Here is a 19,741-nt window from a genome sequence, read left to right as displayed (position 1 = left end):
TCCCGGAGGTGCCAGGCAAAGCTCCTCACGGCCACGGGCAGGGACTTTGGGGACACGCGCTGCTGCTTGTCCCTCTGTGGCCTGGTCACTGTGGCCACCACCTCACCCAGAGTGGCCACCACGGACACCAGAGCCTCCAGCAGCTGGGTAGGGGACAGGGGAGGTGTCAGGGACCTGGTGACATTTGCGGCCTCCTGCGGTGGCCCCTGTGCCCTCCCGGGGTCCCCTTTGTCCCCTCCCTGGAGGGCTCTGCCATCTCCTCTGTCCCTTTGTCACCCCCTGTCCCCTCTGCTTCCCCCTGCCACCCACCCCCGCTGTCATCTCTGCCACCCTCGGTTCCCTCCACCCCTCTGTCACCTCCCTGCTTCCTGCCATGCCCTCCTGCCCCTTCTGTCACATCTGAGTCCCCCTATGCTGGGATTGTCACACCTCTTCAGGCTCCACGGCCACTGAGGACACTCCGGGGACCCTCTGGGGACACTCTGGAGATACTCCGGGGACACCTTGGGGACGCTCTGGGGATACTCCAGGTGACAAACACGTCCAGGTGATAGCTGGGGACACACGGGAATGTGGCACAGCCAGAGGGAGGAAGTAGGAAGAGGTGATGTCACTGTCCCCTCTGCCCCCCTGGCTGTGGGGCCAGGGCAAGGTCCCCAATGTCCCCAACGAGACCCCGATGTCCCCTGAGTGTCCCCACATGGCCCTGGTGTTGCCCTGATGTCCCTCACAAGGCCCAAGTGTCCCCCAATGTCCAGCTGGGGACACCAGGGACATAGCGGGGTCCTCTTGGAGACCTTGGAGATACCCCCGTGTCCTTCTGTTGGGGACACCGGGGCCACCCTGACGTCCTCTGTCCCGTTTTGGGTCACCACAATGTCCCTGATGTCCCCACAGGGTCTCTAACAGGACCCTGTTTTGTTGACAGTGTCCCCAACAGGACATCAGGGGAAACGTGGACCTCGTTGGGGACTCTGAGAGGACATTGGGGTCCCGTTGGGGACATTGGGGGGACTTTTGGGGGCACCTGCCCTGGTCCCACGCGTCGGGGGACAGTGACGTCACCTCTTCCTGCTTCCTCTATCTGGCCACGCCAAATTCCTGCTTGTCCCCAGCTGTGACATGGGCGTGTTTGTCACCTGAAGTGTCCCCAGAGTGTCCCTGGAGCATCCCCAGGGGCCATGGAGCCCCTCGAGGTGAGACAATTCCAGAGTGGTGGGGGGGAGGGGACAGAGGGGACACGGGGGTGGCAGACGGGACACAGGGGCTGGTGAAAGGGGGCAGTGAGGGACGGAGGGAACACGGGGGTGGCAGGAGGGGACAGGAGATCACAAAGGGACAGGAGGGAATAGTAGGAAGGAAGAGGGTGACAGAGGGGTGGAGACGGGGGACAACAGGAGGTGGCAGTGGGTGGCAGAGGGGATGAGAGGGTAACAAAGATAAAGAGGAGGCAGCAGAGCCCTCCAGGGAGGGGACAAAGGGGACTCCAGGAGGGCACAGGGGACTCCGCAGGAGGCCACAAGTGCCACCAGGTCCCTGACATCTCCCCTGTCCCCTCCCCAGCTGTCCCCAGCCCTGCTGCAGCCACAGGTCACTGTGGTGGCCGCCCTGGATGAGCTGCTAGCCACTGTGCCCAGGTGGGATGCGACGATGATGCTGCCCAAGTCTGCAGAGAGCCTGAACTGGGACCTGGAGGACTTCACCAGGGAGCTCCGGGCCACCATAAAGTGCATTGATGGCACCTGGTGGCCCGACATTGTCACCTCCGATGGTGATGATCCTGTCACCTCCCTGAGCCAGGCCCTGGCTGCCCACAAGAGCACCCCATGGACCGCCTGGGACCATGTGAAAATGGAGGCCATCATGTGGCAGGGCTTGGTGGACGTGCTCATGGAGAGGTGGGTCAAGCTATCTGGGAAGGCCACCAAGCTCCGCAGCCTCTGGTGGGAGGTGGTCACTGAGGCGGCCGACATAGCGATCACCATCACCTACTTGGCAAGCTACCGGCAGGACAAGGCTGCATGTGATGGGACAGCTCAGGAAAACATGGTGGAGCTGGGTCAGGCCCTGGGCAGGGAGGAGGGGGCCAAGGGGGTGGCCGGGCATGAAGCCCGGGTGAGGAGAGAGCCCAGGGTGGCTGCCAGCAAGGCAACAAGGGCCACCATGGAGAGACAGTTAGCGGAGGTGGCCAAGGGGCCACTGGAGCGCTTGGTGGCCGCATGTGACGGAGCCACCGCCCTCCCCCGGGAGCTGCAGTGGCGGCTCGAAGACATCGAGGCCACCCTGAAGGGGACAAATGAGGCATCCCAAGATGTCCCCGAGGACTTGGTGGCCAAGGTGGCCGAGGCCAAGCGGCTGTGGGAAGCGAACGCCCACCTGGCCAAGGATCACCTGCTGGGAGTAGTTGACGACATCGTCAAGATCTATTTCTATGGTGCTCCCGCCAGCCCCAGTGCCTGTGGGGTGGCCGAGCGGTGCCAAAGAGCCATCGAGGACATGCCAAGGCTCCTTCAACTCCCGGATCGTCCCCAGAGCATCCCCAAAGTGTCCCCAGTGAGCATGAAGCTGCAAGAGGTGCGACGGGGTGGGGAAGATGGGAACAGAGGGGACACTGAGGGAGGAAGGGGCATGGGGGTGGGGACGGGGCAATGGGGTGTGGGGGGGACACGGGGGCAGGTGGGAGGGTGGTAGCAAGTACAAGAGGCTGACAAAGGGACGGAGGAACAAAGGAGACCCCTTGGGGGCACGGTGCCACTGTAGGAGGTCACAAGTGCCACCTGTCCCCTCCCCAGGTGTCCCCTCCACAGCTGCAGGCGCTGGTGGCTGTGGTGGCCACCCTGGACAAGGTGGTGGCCGCTGTGACCGGGCCACACAAGGGCAAGTTCCTGCACCAGTCCCTAGACTCCCTGCATGAGGACCTGAAGAACTTCACCCAGAGCCTCTGTAAGATCCTGGACCACAGCGATGTCACCTCCCTGGGCCACTGTGGTGTCACCTCCCTGGGCCACCATAGTGTCACCTCCCTGGGCCACCATAGTATCCCCTGCCTGGGCCGGGCCCTGGCCACCCTCGGGGCCACCCCAGGGACAACTGGGGCCAGTGTGAGAGCTGTGGCCAGTGCCTGGCGGGAGTCAGTGGCCAAGCTCGTGGACAGCTGTGACCAGCTGGCCAGGGAGGCCACCAAGCTCCGTGACGCCTGTGGGAAGGTGGTCATGGACCAACAGCGGATGGTGTCCCGGGACAAGAAGGAGGTGGCCCGGGAAATGGCCACACATGATGCCCAGGTGGTGGCAGCCACCAACGAGGCCATGGGAGAGGCTGTGGTGGCCACCAGGTGGGCAATGGTGGCCACCAGGTGGGGACATTGGGCAGTGGTGGCCCTGGGGCTGCTGCAGCGCTTGGTGGTTGCGTGTGACAAAGCCACCTTGTTCAACTGGAACATGGAGTGCCGGCTCAAGGACATCGAGGCCATCCTGAAGGGGACAAATGAGGTGTCCCCTGATGTCCTCCAGGCCTTGGGGGCCAAGGTGGCCGAGTTTGAGTGGCTGTGGGTGGCCAGCACCCGCCTGGCCAAGGATCACCTGCTGGGGGCACTTGGGGTCATTGACAACATCCTCTTGAGTCCCTGTGGTGACCATGGCGGCCCCGGTGGCCCCAGCAGCCGCGCGGTGGCCAAGCGGTGCCAAAAGGCCATCAAAGACATCCCAAGGCTGCTGTTGTGGTGGTGTTTGTAGGTCCCAGGATGAGAGAAGAGATGAGAATCCAACTCCATTTTTCAGGATGATTTATTGTTTTATGATATGATATTATGTTATATTAAAAACGCTATACTAAAACTATACTAAAGAAATATAGAACGGATACATCAGAGAGGTAGAAAAGAATGAACAATAAAAACCCGTGACAGAGCAGAGTCCGACACAGCTGGTTGTGATTGGCCATTAATTAAAAACAATTCACAAGTTTGGATAAACAATTCTCCAAATCACATTCCAAAGCAGCACAACATGGATAAGCTGAAGCTTGCCAGCTTCCCAGGAGAAAAAGTCCTGGCAAAGGGATTTTTCATAAAATATCAGAGTGACATGCTGTGGGGACAGTGATGTCACTGGAGAGACTTGTGGACACTCAAGTGCCACTCGCTCCTCGTGTCGCCAAGAGCTCCTCAAGTGTCACCAGCTCCCCAAGTGCCACCAGTTCCTCGAGTGCCATCAGCTCCTCGTGTCACCAAGAGGGCCTCAAGTGCCACCAGCTCCTCATGTCACCAAGACCCCCTTGAGTGTCACCAGCCTGGGACAGAAATGGTGCCACTGGGTGGGTGGTACTGCTATGTCCCTGGTGCCACCTGTGTGCTGTCCCTGTGTCCCCACAGAAGGGACACAAGAGGTGGCAGAGGGGACAGAGTGGTGGCAGGAGAGGACAGGGGGTCGCAAAGAGACAGAGGGGACCCCGGGAGGTCACAAGTGCCACCAAGTCCCTGAAACCTCCCCTGTCCCCTCCCCAGCTGTCCCCTCCACAGCTGGAGGTGATGATGGACATGGTGGCCATCATGGGCAAGGTGGTGGCCACTGTGACCGGGCCATAGAGGGGCAAGTGCCTGCACAAATCCCCAAACTCCCTGCATGAGGACTTGAGGAGATTCACCGGGAGGCTCTGTAGGACCCTGAACCACGGCAGTGTCACCTCCACTGTGGTGTCCCCTCCCTAGGCTGGGCCTTGGCCACCCTCAGGGGCACCCTGGGACCACCTGGGCTGATGTGAGAGCCGTGGCCAGCGCCTGGCAGGAGTCAGTGTCCAGGCTCATGCACAGATGGGCCCGGCTGGCCAGGGAGGCCACTAAGCTCCGTGCCACCTGCAGGGAGGTGGCCACTGCTGAGGCCACTGCTGCAGCCACCGTCCAGGCCAGGAACTGGCAGGACACAGCTGCCTGCTTGGGGACAGCTCAGGAAAACACAGTGGCCACAGAACAGGAGCTGCCACTGGCCCTTGACAGGGAGGAGGGGCCTCGACAGTGGTTGCGCTTGAGGTCTGGGTGGTGGCGGCCACCAACGAGGTGCTGGCGGCCACCATGGCCATGGGAGAGGCCGTGGTGGCCAAGAGCCAGGCGTTGATGGCCACCAGGAGGGGACAGGAGGTGAAGGTGGCCCTGGGGCTGCTGGAGTGCTTGGTGGCCGAGTGTGACGAAGCCACCGCCTTCCCCCGGGAGCTGCAGCGCCTGCTCAGGGACATCGTAGACACCACAGAGGGGACAGAGGAGGAGTTCCCCAATGTCCCCAAGGCCTTGCCAGCCAAGGTGGCCATGGCTGAGTGGCTTTGGGTGGCCAACGCCTGCCTGGCCAAGGATCACCTGCTTGGGACACGTGATGACATCAACAACATCTTCAGTTGTGATTCCAACAGCTCCAGTATCCGTGTGCAGACCAAGAATGCCAAAAAGCCATTGAGGACATTGTGAATTTGCTGCAGGGATGGTGATGTCACTGCCGTGACATCATGGAGGCAGTGACATCATCTGGGACATTGCCGGTGTCAACTGTCCCGTTCCCGTGCATTATTTGAGAAAAATTTGGGGAATTTTTTTTGGAATTTTCATTGATAGTGTCCCAAATCATGATGGGAACTTCTGGGGTGACATCACTGGGGACAGTCTAGGGACACTCTGAGGACACTCTGGGGACAATCAGGGACAGGAGTGACTGAGTCCCCTCAGCAGCTTCCCGCTTTCCACTGTGCCTGCAGCAGAGCTGGGACATAAACGACAATTTAAAAATTGCCTTCTGCAGTTCTGCATTGGCTTTTGCACTTTTGTATTGCCTTTTGCAATTTTTTATTGACTTTTGCACTTTTGTGTTGCCTTTTGCTCATTGTTATTATTCAACAGCAATTTGATGTGTTATTTGATACTGATATTGATTGTTGGTAATTACTTGTATCTGCTGGTTGGTGCAATGTAATCTATCAGTTCATGTGTGCACCGTACAGCCTATACGTAAATAATTTAATGAAATCATTTATTAATTAATATTCTCTATATAAATCAGAGCTGGCTGATCTGAACTCTCTGTCAGACACATCACCTGACCCCAGTGAGAGACGAGTGGTCAATAAAACCATCCCAGCCTTCCTTGATGGGAGCACAGCCAGGGAGCTGCTTCAAGGCGCTGTCACTGAGACATTTCCCCTTGGAAACCCTGGGTGGGATGCAAATACACCCGAGCAGTTGGCAAAATTAAAATGACATCAAAGCCTCGTGATATGTGGGTTAAAACAGGGGTTCTCTAAAGCTGTAAATTGGTAAAAGCTCTACCAAGTCAGGCAAAATTAGGATGAATCAAACACTGGTTTTTTAAGCAGGTGAAGAGAAACTGCAAACAAATATACTGATGTAGATCCTGAACCAGCTGATGGTAAAGCACAGCTGGTTTTGTTTTTTGTGGGTCAGCTTTCAAATGATATAAAAAGCAAAGATAAAGGGAGTTCAAGAGAGAGATAAACTCCTGGAGGTTGCCTGGAAGGTGTTTTGAGACAGGGGCCCAACTGAAAGAGTTAATCCCAACCTAGGAGGAAAGCAGCTCAGGAAAAGTCACCCAAGAAAGCTTCCCCTGTGGAGAAGGACCAGAGTGCATCCTGTAAGAAATGGGGGCATTGGAAAAAGGACTGTCCAGTGATGAAAGAAAAATCATCAGTCCCTATTGCAGCAGCGGTCCCCAGTGGGGAATAATGAGCATTGACTCCATGATTGCAGCAGGCTGATCAATCGCTGTGTTATACCATACTTTACTACTAAGAAAAACCCATTGCCCTTGCCAGACAGTCACAACACACAGGTGGATCCAATGGGTCAATCAAGCCAAACAACCATTACCAGTGGCCAATTGTTGTGGTTTGAACGCAAAACCAGTGAGAAACTCCACGTCAGAAATACAATTTATTAGGAAAAAGTGGAAAAAACCCAAAATACGTGCAATAGTACAAAATGAAACCACTGAGAGTGTCAGAATAGTGACAGTGACACCCTGCTAGTTAGGGTGGTGGTAGCAGTCCAGATGAAATGGTCTTGTTGAAGTGGTGATCCCATAGAAAAGATCTGGTAGCTCTTGTCCTCTGGAAACCAGTGGGTAAGGGCTGCCTGTTCTGTCCCAAAGCCCAGATTATATCCAGGTGGGGATGCTGAGCTCCTCCCCCTGGGCGGAGCATCTCACAATGGGCTGATATCATTCTATGAGTCATGATTTGTCGGAACCCAGGACACTCCTCTGGCTGCCCTGAAGGACTCGAGACCCTGGCAGGGGGCTCAGAGACCTTGGCACGGAGTTAAAAGCACCTGTACCTTTGACTTTACCCCATGGAAAAAGCCACCAACTTTGCATGAAGATGTACAAGCCACAAGAGTTTGAATAGAATGATATGAATTTGTCACAGGTAGAAAATGCAGAATTTTGGGGTTTTTAGAATGGGGGTTCAAGAGGCAAGATGGACGAATCTGGGAGTGTTCTGTCTTTCTCCTTCTTCTTCTGGTCCTCCACCTTCTGCTGTGATGGTGGCACTTTTGGATTAGTCTAGAGGCAGACTGTCTAACATAGGTGATTAGGTATTGGAAAATTATTGTAAATAAAGTACACGTCGTTTTTAGTATAAAAAGATAACACCACCCTGAGGGTGGTCAGTGTGCCACAAACCAAGGTCTGCTAGACCTCAGCAGGTCAGAGAAAGAATGTCACAGATGAGGAAAAATAAACAAGCTCGAAACCAGAGCTGAGGAATCCTGACTCCTTCTTTGATCGCGGGGCTGGGAAAAAAGAGACTTTCTAACAGCTCAGGGTCATCTTGACCACAGAGACTCTGACACTGGCGTCCCTGGGTGGGCATGGGCTTGCCTGCCCAGGCCACTGAACATCAGACATCGAATCCCAGCCCGAGAAGAGGCACACCATTGGAGAAAGATTCCTGAACAGACAACTTGACCTCTGCTGAGACAAGTTACTTCAAACTTGGCCCGGAAAAGAGGAAACTCGGAAGGCGCCTGGGAGTTCCTCACCTGAGATCTGCTGGCCAGTGACCAGGAAAACCTCCAGATTGATTTTGCAGATGACGCAGCTTTTTGTAAGAGGGGTCAAAATTAAGAACATGAGGGGAGCTTATTCCCAGGAGCAACTTAGCATCTTGTCCACCCTGCAGCGCGTGACGGCCACATATCCTGTGGAAATTCCTGAGAAGGAACTCAAGGATCTTTTACTATGGGTTCTCTGTCATTACCCGTATTCAGAATCCTGTTTGTTTTTTTGAGTCAGGGTTTTGGCAAGAAATCAAGAGACACCTTTATCATTGCCCTGGTTCAGGCGAAATTTGGGAGAGAACCCCCAATACCTGAACCCAGGACATCTCTCTGGATGCCCTGGATGGCTCAAAGCCCTGGCAGGGGCTCGGAGACCCTGGCCGGAAGCCAAAGACACCTGGAAATTCAATCTCAACCCATGGAGCAAATTACCAACTTTATATGGAGAAGTCCAAATCACAAAACTTTAAGTAGCATAGTAATAGCAATCACAGGGTGAAGGGAAAAATTTTGGAGCACTGTACAGGGGGGTTTTCAACCTTGTACAGGGGGGTTTGGAACTCTGTACATGGGGGTCAGGGGTTCCAAGATGGAGGGATTTGGGCGTGCCCTGTCCTTCTTCTTTCTTCTCCCTGGCATCCATGTTCAGGATGATGTTGGCATTCACAGATTGGTTTAGAGTAGAAAGTCACTGTCTAACATAGGTGATAGATATTGGAACATAATTGTAAACATAGTATATGTAGTTTTTAGTATAAAAGATTGCACCAGCCCGAGAGGCGGGGAGTGTGCCTCAGACCGACCTGCAGAACAGACCTTGGCAGGCCAGACAGAAAATGTTTGAGATAAAGAAATAATAAACAACCTTGAGAACGACAACTGAAGACTTCTTGACTCCTTCTTCGGCTGCTGGGTTGGGGAAAAGAGACTTTTAACAGAGACACACCTCGGGATCTTCCCAACCAGACCAGACCAGAGGAGATCCCGAGAGATTTTCAATCATCCACACCCAGGTAGAGTAAGGACCTGGCCACAGCCCAAGCTCAAACTGGATGGTTTTCAGGATTACCTTTTCTGTGTAAAACTGTTATCAAACTCAGAAGTGCTGAGAAAATCTCTAGAATGCCATAGCCACAGCCTTTAATTCAACCACTTGGGCTGAGGCTGGCTGGTGGCCTTCTGGCACTATGAGCTGTCAGTGAAGATGGTAGTTCTTTCCCCCTCCTTTTAATTACTTTTTTTATTATTATTTTTGTTTTTTCTTCAGAAGGCCAGCAGCAGCGGCGGGCAGTGGGACCCAGACGTGGTGGGCGGGATGGGAGACCCGGCCCTGGTGGGCAGGCCAAGGGACCCAGACCATGTGGGCAGGGCGGTGACACCGCCACTGCCGAGCCCAGATTCATTCGGCTCGTTGTCTTCCCCCAGCTTTGCACTGGTGTCATTTGGGGCCCCTGGATCTGGGGTCCCTGGGACAGCCTGTGCCCATCCCCAGATGGGTGATTCACTTCTGCCTTCTCCTTCACCACCCACCCCCACCAAGCAGCCAACGTCTCAGCAATCCCCCCGGCATTTCGCCCTTCCCTCACTCCTCCTGTGTCATCATCATATTTTCAGGAAAAATTGCCTTGCCCAGGATTCTTCCCCTGGGAAGCTGAGACATGTCAGAGAAAAAGGAAAACAATATTATCTCATTTGCTTCTCCTGTGTTTTGCTGCTTTGGAATGTGGTTTGGACATTGTTTATCAACAGGTGCATGTTTCATTGGTTTCATGTGAATCATTTTGACTTAATGACCAAACTCTGTCGGGGCTCTGGAGACAGTAATGAGTTTTTCATTTTTATCTTTTAGCCTTCTGTAAGTATCCATTCTCTATTCTTCAGTACAGTTTTACTATTGTATTTTTTAATATAATATAGTAACATAATAAATTAACCTTCTAAGAACATGGAGTCAGATTCATCATTCCTCCCAATGATGGGGGACTCTGAAAATACCACACTCCCAGGCATGGACCAGGGCACAGCCTCTCGGGACCCGGCTCCTCCCGCCCTGTGAATGAGAGCAGAACACACACAGTGCCCCAAGGCACAGCAAGGAAGGTGCTGGTTCCAGGGAATGTTGACCTTTAGATTTTGCAGTATGGTCAGGCTGGCGCCCAGCTGTGAGAGCACACCCCTGCTGAGGGACAGGCTGTGGGTGCTCGCTGCTGGCCCTGTCCCTGTTCCCTGGTGACCTGAGGGAAACAGCAGGGAGTAGGACAGCTGGGAGTGGCAGGGCAGGCCGGGGATCTTCTTCAGCACCACAGCTCACATCCCGGATGGGAGCCGGGCTGGCTGGAAGCGGTGGAGCCAGCAGCGGGGCATTCCTGGCCAGCACTGCAGGCACCACTGCTGATGAACCGGCTGCAGGCTGCGGTGTCTCAGGATCTCCTCTGGTCCGGTCTGGTTGGTGTGCTCGGGAAGATCCCAAGGTGTGTCTCTGTTAAAAGTCTCTTTTCCCCAACCCAGCAGCTGAAGAAAGAGTCGAGAAGTCTTCGGTTCACATTCTCAAGGTTGTTTATTATTTCTTTATTTCAAACATTTTTGTTTGGTCTGCTAAGGTCTGTTTTGTAGGTCGGTCCTAAGTGCACACACTGCTTCTTGGGCTGGTGTTATTTTTTTTATTAAAAACTACGTTACTGTGTTTACAATAATGTTCTAATACTTATCACTTATGTTAGATAGTGACTTTCTGCTCTAAACTAATTTGTGAATGCTAACATCATCTTGAACATGGATGCTAGGGAGAAAAAAGAAGAAGGATAGGGTATGCTTAAATCCCTCCGTCTTGGAACTCCAGAATCTTACGTACAGAATTCTAAAGCTCCTTGTACAAGGTTCAAAATCCCCCCGTACAGTGTTCTAAAAATTTTTCTTCACTCTGTGATTGTTACTAGTATTCTACTCAAACTTTTGTGACTTGGAATTGTCCACATAAAGTTGATAATTTGCTCCATGAATTAAGATTGAATTTCCAGGTGTCTTTGACTTTCTGCTAGGGTCTCTGAGCCCCTGCAAGGGCTTTGAGCCATCCAGGGCATCCAGAGAGATGTCCTGGATTCTGACAGCGATGCAGGGTATTGGATGAGGTGAAGGGGGATGGATGACGTGCAGGGGCCCTGGATGTGGTGCAGGAGGGCTGGATGTGGTGGAGGGTGGTTGGATGTGATGCAGGGCGGTTGGATGTGGTGAAGGGGGGCTGGATGTGGTGCAGGGTGGTTGGATGTGGTGAAGGGGGGCTGGATGTGTTGCAGGGTGGTTGGATGTGGTGCAGGGTGGCTGGATGTGGTGCAGGGGGGCTGGATGTGTTGCAGGGTGGTTGGATGTGGTGCAGGGTGGCTGGATGTGGTGCAGGGGGGCTGGATGTGGTGCAGGGTGGTTGGATGTGGAGCAGCAGGGCTGGATGTGGTGCATGGGGGCTGGATGTGGTGCAGGGCTGCTGGATGTGGTTCAGCTGGGCTGGATGTGGTGCAGGGGCCCTGGATGTGCTCTCCAGTACGAGGCTGCCAGCCGCAGTTATGGAACCAGCTGCCTCCTTTGTCGGTGGCTCCGGCAGTTCCTCCCTCTCCTGCAGTGCAGGGTTGGGGAGAACCAGTCAGTCTGACCTCAGTACCTGGCAAGATAATGGAGCAATTTATACTGAGTGTCATCATGCAGCATCTACAGAATGGCCAGGGTATCAGACCCAGCCAGCATGGGTTAAGGAGGGGTAGGTTATGCCTGACCAACATGATCTCCTTTTATGACCAGGTGGCCCTCCTGGTGGATGTGGGAAAGGCTGTGGCTGTTGTGTACCTGGACTCCGGCAAGGCCTTTGACACTGTCTCCCACAGCACATTCCTGGAAAACTACAGCCCACGGCTTGGACAGGAACATTCTTTGCTGGGTTCAGAACTGGCTGGATGGCCGGCCCAGAGAGTGCTGGTGAGCAGTGCTGCATCCAGCTGGCATCAGTCACCAGTGGTGTCCCTCAGGGGTCTGTGCTGGGACCAGGTCTATTTAATATTTTTATAGATGACATGGATGAGGGCATTGAGTCTTTCATTAGTAAATTTGCAGACAACACTAAGCTGGGAGCTTGTGTCCATCTGTTGGAAGGTAGACGGGCTCTGTAGACAGACTTGGAATGGTTGAATGGATGGGCAGAGTTGAACAGGATGAAGTTTAATAAATCCAAGTGCCGAGTTCTACATTTTGGCCACAATAACCCCCTGCAGTGCTATAGGCTGGGGGTGGTGTGGCTGGACAGTGCCCAGGCAGAAAAGGACCTGGGGGTGCTGGTCAACAGCCAGCTGAACATGAGCCACCAGTGTGCCCTGGTGGCCAAAAAGACCAATGGCTCCTGGCCTGTATCAGGAATAGTGTGTCCAGCAGGACCAGGGAAGTCATCCTTCCCCTGTACTCGGCACTGGTGAGGCCACACCTTGAGTGCTGTGTCCAGTTCTGGGCCCCTCAGTTTAGGAAGGATGTTGACACACTTGGGCATGTCCAGAGGAGGGCAACGAGGCTGGTGAGGGGCTTGGAACACAAGCCCTGTGAGGAACAACTGATGGAGCTGGGGTTGTTTAGCCTGGAGAAAAGGAGACTCAGAGGTGACCTCATCACTCTCTACAACTTCCTGAAGGGTGGTTGTAGTGAGGTGGGGTTGTTCTCTTTCTCCAGGCAGCAGTGACAGAACCAGAGGACACAGTCTCAAGCTGTGCCAAGGGAAATATAGCTTGGATATTAGGAAGAAGTTTTTCACAGAAAGAGTGATAAAGTTCTGGAATGGTCTGCCTGGGGAGGTGGTGGAGTCACCATCCCTGGGTATGTTTAAGAAAAGACTGGAAGTGGCACTCGGTGCCAGGGTTTAGTTGAGGTGTCAGGGCATGGGTTGGACTCGATGGTCTTGGAGGTCTCTTCCAACCTGGTGATTCTGTGATTCTGGGATAATCATTTGTACATATTCAGACATTCCTATGAGTTCAGACGTTCTTTTGTTTGGTTTTAACCCTTGACTTGCCTCCATGCCATCTTGTGCATTAAACCAATTTATTTTATTTCTCCTTGCGGTTCCATTGTGTCGTGTGTTCACTCTCTGGTGACGAGAGAAGAATTTGTAAATTCTTCCTTTTTTTCACTGTTTTGGAACTGCGATGGGACTGGGGACACTGGGACACAACTGGGAACACTGGGACAGGGACACTGGGACAGGATGGGGGACACTGGGATGGGGCTGGATTGGTGACATTGGGCTGGTGGCACTGGGATGGTGGCAGTGGGACAGAAGTGGGGACACTGGGATGGAACGGGGGACACTGGGACACAAATAGGAACACTGGGATGGGCACACTGGGATTGAACTGGTGGCACTGGGATGGGACTGGGGACACTGGGATGGTGACAGTAAGACTGAACAGGGGACACTGGGATAGAACTGGGACAGGGACGCTGGGACAGGATGGGGACACTGGGAGAGGACGGGGACACTGGGATGGTGACATTGGTATGGGGACAATGGGGCGCTGGCACTGGGCTGGAACTGGGAGCACTGGGCTGGTGGCACTGGGACAGGACTGGGGACACTGGGCTGGCACTGGGTTGCTGATGTCAGCATTAATTAATTAATGAACCCACCAAGCCCCAATTATTTGCAAAGGCAAGTCTCTTTTTCCATCCATCAATCAGGGGAACCCTTCCCATTGTCCCTTTGGTCTCTCAGCGCCGCTTTGATCTCCCCCAGAGCCAGAGGGAATGTCCAAGGAATGGCACCCGCCAGAAAGGGGTGGGACATGGTGATGTCACCTTCCAGGCCCCGCCCCCACAGGGCCATGGCCCACTGGGGGCCCGCTGGTGGCCAGGTGACACTGTGAGGTCCTCTCCCCCCGCCAAACCACTTGGCAGTCACCACGGGCAGGGCCAGCAGCAGGTGACCGTCCTCGGCCACCCTCAGGGACACTGCGGGGACACAGGGACACCGCACAGGTGGCACCAGGGACATGGCAGTGCCACCCATCCAGTGGCACCAGTTCTGTCCCAGACTGGTGGCACTTGAGGGGCTTTTGATGACACGAGGAGCTGGTGGCACTTGAGTGGCCACAAGTCTTCCCAGGGATGTCACTGCCCTGATGATGTCACTATCTCCGCAGCAGCCTCGGGATGTCCTTGATGGCTTTTTGGCACCGCTTGGCCACCATGTGTCTGCTGGGGACATCAAAGATACTGTGGCCACCACAGGGACTCAAGAGGATGTTGTCGATGACCCCAAGTGTCCCCAGCAGGTGATCCTTGGCCAGGCGGGTGCTGGCCACCCACAGCCACTCAAACTCGGCCACCTTGGTGACCGAGGTCTGGAGAACATCAGGGGACACCTCATTTGTCCCTTTTAGGGTGGCCTCGATGTCCCTGAGCCGCCACTCCAAAATCCAGTTGAACAAGGTGGCTCTGTGACATGTTGCCACCAAGCGCTGCAGCGGGCCCTTGGCCACTGCTGCCCAATGTCCCCTCTTGGTGGCTGGCATTGCCCACCTGGTGGCTGCCACAGCCTCTCCCATGGCCTCATTGGTGGCTGCCGCCACATGGGCATTGTGCGTGGCCATTTCCCAGGCCACCTCCTTCTTGTTCAGGGCCACCATCAGCTGCTGGTCCGTGACCACCTTCCTGCAGGTGTCACGGAGCTTGGTGGCTTCCCTGGCCAGCTGGTCGCAGCTGTCCACGAGCTTGGCCACTGACTCCTGCCAGTCACTGGCTACGGCTCTCACATTGGCCTGACTAGTCCCAGGGGTGGCCCCAAGGGTGGCCAAGGCTAGTCGCAGGCAGGGGACACCAGAGTTGCCCCGGGAGGTGACACCGCCATGGCCCAGGGTCTCACGGAGCCTCGAGGTGAATCTCCCCAGGGCCATGTGCAGGGACTTTGGGGGCTCAGAATGCCGCATGCCCCAGGATGGCCAGGTCACGGTGGCTGCCACCTCACCCAGGGTGGCCACCACGGACACCAGAGTCTCCAGCAGCTGTGAAAGGGACAGCTAGGGAGAGGACAGGGGAGGTGTCAGGGACCTGGTGGCACTTGTGGCCTCCAGGGGTGGCCCCTGTGCCCCCCCAAAGTCCCCTTTTTCCTCTTCCTGGACGTCTCTGCTGTCTCCCCTCTGTCCTTTTGTCACCCTCTCGTCCCCTCTGCCACCCCCTGCCACCACACTCCTAGCCCCTGCCACCCTCTGCTGTCCCTTCTGCCACCCCCTGCCAGCCCCTTTGTCCCCTCCCCACCCAGTCATTCCCATCCTCCACTGCCCCCTAACCCCCACTTTCCCCACCACCCCCCTTCTTGCCACTCCCTCCCGTCCCCTTCATAACCCCCTGTCCCCTCCTGCCAGCCCCATGTCCCATCCATCCCCCATTGCTCCCTCCCCCACTGTGCCCCCTCCCCCACCAATGTCCCCTCTGTCCCCTCTCCCCCTACCCGATCGCACCTCTTGGAGCTCCATGCTCACTGCGGACACCTTGGGGACACTCTGGGGACGCTCCGGGGGTTGAAGGAGCCTTGGGATGTCCTCGATGGCTCTTTGGCACCGCTCATCCACCTCACAGGCACTGGGGCTGGCAGGAGCACCAGTGAAATAGAACTTGATGTCTGGAAGTGTCCCCACCAGGTGATCCTTGGCCAGGCGGGCGTTGGCCTCCCACAGCCGCTCAGCCATGGCCACCTTGGCCACCAAGTCCTCGGGGACATTGGGGGATGCCTCATTTGTCCCCTCCAGGGCAGCCTCAGTGTCCCTGAGGAGGCGCTGCAGCTCTCGGGGGAACGCAGTGGCTTTGTCACACGCGGTCGCCAAGCGCTCCAGCAGCCCCAGGGCCTCCTCCACCCGCTGTCTCACCATGGTGTACCTGGATGCCCAGCTGGCAGCCACCCTGGCCTCTCTTCTCACCCGGGCTTCATGCGCGGCCTTGGCCTCCTCCTCCCTGCCCAGGGCCTGACCCAGCTCCACCATGTTTTCCTGAGCTGTCCCATCACGAGCAGCCTTGTCCTGCAGCTCCCTGGCCCAGGCCATGTCCTGGGCCACCATGTAGGCTGCCTCAGAGGCCGCCTCCCTGCAGGCATTGCAGAGCTTGGTGGCCTCCCTGGCCAGCCCAGCCCAGCTGTTGACAAGCGCATTCACCAACCCCTGCCACTTGCTGACCACCATTGTCACATGGAACCAGGTGGTGCATGTGGTGCTTTTCTGGGGGCCAGGGCCTGGCTCAGGGAGGTGACAGGGTAATCATCATCGAAGGTGATATTGTGGCACCACCAGGTGCCATCAATGCAGTTCAGGGTGGCCCAGAGCCCCCTGGTGAAGGCCACCAGGTCCGAGTACAGTCTCACTGAGGACCCGAGCATCATCTTCTTCCACCTGGGCAGGGTAGCCAGCAGCTTGCCCAGGATGGCCACCACGGTGACCTGTGGCTGCAGCAGGGCTGGGGACAGCTGTGGAGGGGACAGGGGAGATGTCAGGGACCTCATGGCACTTGTGGCCTTGTGTGGTGGCCCCCTGCCCCTGAGGGGTCCCCTTTGTCCCCTCCATCCCTTTGTCAGCCTCTTGTTGCCTCTGCCACTCCCTGCCCCTCCCCTTGGAGCCCCTCCCACCCCCTGGTGGCACTACTGTCCCCCTCTGTCACCCCCTACCACCGCACTCCTAGCCCCTGCCACCCCCTGCTGTCCCCTCCGCCACCACCTGCCAGACCCCATGTGCTATACCCTCGTGTCCCTCCCATACCCCATTGCCCTCTCCCCCCACTTTCCCCTCCACCCCTCTGTCACCTCTCCACTTCCTGCCACTTCCTCCTGTCCCCTTTGCGAACCCCTCTCCCCTACTGCCATCCTCCTCTCTCCCTCCCCAGCCCATTGCACCTCTTGGGGCTCCATGCTCACTGGGGACACCTTGGGGACAGCTTGGGGACGTGTTGGGAGTTGAACCAGTCTTGGGATGTCCTCGGTGGCTCTCAGGCACCGCTCAGCCACCCCACAGGGACTGGGGCTGGCGGGACCACCAGTGAAATAGAACTCGATGATGTCATCAACTGTCCCCAGCAGGTGAGCCTTAACCAGGTGGGCGTTGGCCTCCCACAGCTGCTCAGCCTCAGCCACTTTGGCTACCAAGTCCTCGGGGACATTGGGGGACACCTCATTTGTCCCCTCCAGGGCAGCCTCGATGTCCCTGAGCCTGCGCAGCAGCTCCCGGGGGAAGGCAGTGGCTTCGTCACACTCGGCCACCAAGCGCTCCAGCAGCTCCAGGGCCTCTTCTACCTGCCGTGTCTCCTTGGTGGCCCTGGTTACCTCGCTGGCAGCCACCATGGCATCTCTCCTCACCCGGGCTTCATGCCCGGTCACCACCTGGGCCCCCTCCTGCCTGCCCAGGGCCAGACCAAGCTCCACCATGTTTTCCTGAGCTGTCCCACCACAGGCAGCCTTGTGCTGCAGCTCCATGGCCCGGGCTGTGGCGGTGGCCACCCTGTCGGCCGCCTCAGTGGCCACCTCCCTGCAGGTGTTGGAGAGTTCGGTGGCTGCCCCAGCCAGCTGGACCCAGCTGTCCAGAAGCGTCGCCACTGACCCCTGCCACTTGCTGACCACCGTTGTCACGCGGTTCCTGGGGGTCCCTGGGGTGCTCTTGTAGGCATCCAGGGCCTGGCTCAGGGAGATGGGAGGATCATCATCATCGGAGCTGACATTTTGCTGCCACCAGGTGCCGTCAATGCGGTACAGGGTGGCCCAGAGCCCCCTGGTGAAGTCCGCCAGGCTCCAGTGCAGGCTCTCTGCAGACCTCAGCAGCATCATGTCCCGCCTGGGCAGGGTGGCCAGCAGGTCATCCAGGGTGGCCACCACGGCAACCGGTGGCTGCAGCAGGGCTGGGGACAGCTGGGGAGGGGACAGGGGAGGTGTCAGCCCCTCCCTTCATAGCCACTCCCATCCTCTGCCCTTCTGCTGTCCCCTCTGTTAGCCTTGCCAGGACACTCGTAGCCCCTGCCACCCCCCGCCAGTGCCTGTATCCCCAACTCCCCATGTCCCCCCATCCACCACTTCCCCCTGCCCCCAATTTCCCCTCCACCCATCTGTCACCTTCCTGCCACTCCCTCCTGTCCCTTTTGTGATCGCTCTTCCCCTCCCACCACCCCTCGTGACCCGTCCATCCCCCCTTGCCCCCTCCCCGCCCCGTGCCCCCTCCCCTCCAGTGTCCTCTCTGACCCCCTCTCCCCCCACACCATTGCACCTCTTGGAGCTCCACGCTCACTGGGGACACATTGGGGATGCTCTGGGGACACTCTGGTGGTTGAAGGAGCCTTGGGATGTCCTCGGTGGCTCTTCGGCACCGCTTGGCCACCTCACAGTCACTGGGGCTGGTGAGATCACCAGTGAAATAGAAATTGATGTCTTGAAGTGTCTCCAGCAGGTGTTCCTGGGCCAGGCGGGCGTTGGCCTCCCACAGCTGCTCGGCCTTGGCCACCATGGCCACCAAGGCCTCGGGGACATCAGGGGATGCCTCATTTGTCCCCTTCAGGGCGGCCTCGAAGTCCCTGAGGAGGCGCTGCAGCTCCCGGGGGAACGCAGTGGCTTTCTCACACACGGTCACCAAGCGCTCCAGCGGCCCCAGGGCCGCCTCCACCCGCTGTCTCACCATGGTGGCTGTGGTTACCTCCCTGGCATCCACCCTGGCATCTTCCCTCACCCGGGCTTCATGCTCGGCCGCCACCTCGGCCCCCTCCTCCCTGCCTAGGGCCTGACCCAGCTCCACCATGTTTTCCTGAGCTGTCACATAATGGGCAGCCATGTCCTGCAGGCACCTTGCCCAGGTGGTGTCATTGGCCTCCTTGTCAGCTGCCTTGGTGGCTACTGTCCTGCAGGTGTTGCAGAGCTTGGTGGCTGCCCTGGTCAGCCGGGCCCATCTGTCCACGAGCGCGGCTACTGACCCTTGCCACTCGCTGGCCTCCGTTGTCACACAGTTCCGGGGGGTCCCTGGGGTGCTCTTGTAGGCGGCCAGGGCCCGGCTCAGGGAGGTGGGAGGGTCATCATTATTGGAGGTGACATTGTGGCGCCACCAGGTGTCACCGGTGCGGTACAGGGTGTCCTGGAGGTCCTCGGTGAAGTCCACCAGGTCCCAGTACAGGCGCCCTGCAGACTGGTTCAGCAGCATCATCTCGTCCAGACTGGGCATGGTGGCCAGTAGCTTGCCCAGGATGGCCACCACAGTGACCTGTGGCTGCAGCAGGGCCGGGGATAGCTGGGGAGGGGACAGGGGAGGTGTCATGGATCTGGTGGCACTAGTGGCCTCTTGTGGTGGCCTCTGTCCCCTCCCGGAATCCCCTTTGCCCCCTCCCTGAAGAATTCTGCTGTCCCCTCTGTCCCTTTATCACCCCCTCATCCCCTCTGCCACCGCCCGTTGTTCCCCCCCCGTCACCTCCTCCCATCCTGCTATTCCCTCCTGTCCTCTTTTCAACCCCCTGCCCTCTGCCGACACCCACGTGTCCCCTCCATACCCCACCATCCCCTCCTGCCACTGCCTGCCCCCATCTGCTCTGTCACCCCACTGTCCCCTCTGTCCCCTCCCCCCCACCACTCTGGGATTGTCTCACCTCGAGGGGCTCCATGGTCGCTGGGGACACCCCGGGGACACTCTGGGGACACCCCGGGGATATTCT

The 19,741-nt window shown here is 57.0% G+C and overlaps 2 protein-coding genes across 2 annotated transcripts; both read right to left on the bottom strand.

Moving 5' to 3' along the window:
- Window positions 1–16,004: 16,004 nt before the first annotated feature.
- LOC135291645 (uncharacterized) lies at window positions 16,005–17,435 on the bottom strand. Its single transcript, XM_064405890.1, has 2 exons — window positions 16,959–17,435; window positions 16,005–16,535 (listed from the first exon to the last, which is right to left on the bottom strand). The coding sequence occupies exons 1-2, from the start codon at window positions 17,400–17,402 to the stop codon at window positions 16,257–16,259; spliced, it is 723 nt and encodes a 240-aa protein (XP_064261960.1). The 5' UTR covers window positions 17,403–17,435; the 3' UTR covers window positions 16,005–16,256.
- LOC135291652 (uncharacterized) lies at window positions 17,435–18,873 on the bottom strand. The gene is made up of 3 exons (XM_064405901.1): window positions 18,316–18,873; window positions 17,507–17,963; window positions 17,435–17,457 (listed from the first exon to the last, which is right to left on the bottom strand). The coding sequence occupies exons 1-3, from the start codon at window positions 18,871–18,873 to the stop codon at window positions 17,435–17,437; spliced, it is 1,038 nt and encodes a 345-aa protein (XP_064261971.1).
- Window positions 18,874–19,741: the final 868 nt, after the last annotated feature.

This window comes from Passer domesticus (genome assembly GCF_036417665.1).
Source record: "Passer domesticus isolate bPasDom1 chromosome 26 unlocalized genomic scaffold, bPasDom1.hap1 SUPER_26_unloc_1, whole genome shotgun sequence".
Lineage (NCBI taxonomy): Eukaryota > Metazoa > Chordata > Aves > Passeriformes > Passeridae > Passer > Passer domesticus.
Note: the sequence above shows the minus strand (reverse complement) of the source record. Positions and strands in the feature narration are given on the sequence as shown.

What these genes read in the sequence shown, in the direction of transcription:
- LOC135291645 (XM_064405890.1), bottom strand. Translation starts at nt 17,402, where the DNA reads ATGGTGGCTGCCAGCGAGGTAACCAGGGCCACCAAGGAGACACGGCAG. An exon ending in TGAGCATGGAGCCCCAAGAG is followed by an intron (nt 16,536 to 16,958) that starts GTGCAATGGGCT and finishes TCCCCTCCACAG; the next exon opens with CTGTCCCCAGCCCTGCTGCA.
- LOC135291652 (XM_064405901.1), bottom strand. Translation starts at nt 18,873, where the DNA reads ATGGCTGCCCATTATGTGACAGCTCAGGAAAACATGGTGGAGCTGGGT. An exon ending in TGAGCGTGGAGCTCCAAGAG is followed by an intron (nt 17,964 to 18,315) that starts GTGCAATGGTGT and finishes TCCCCTCCCCAG; the next exon opens with CTGTCCCCAGCCCTGCTGCA. An exon ending in GCAGCACAAGGCTGCCTGTG is followed by an intron (nt 17,458 to 17,506) that starts GTGGGACAGCTC and finishes GGCCCTGGGCAG; the next exon opens with GCAGGAGGGGGCCCAGGTGG.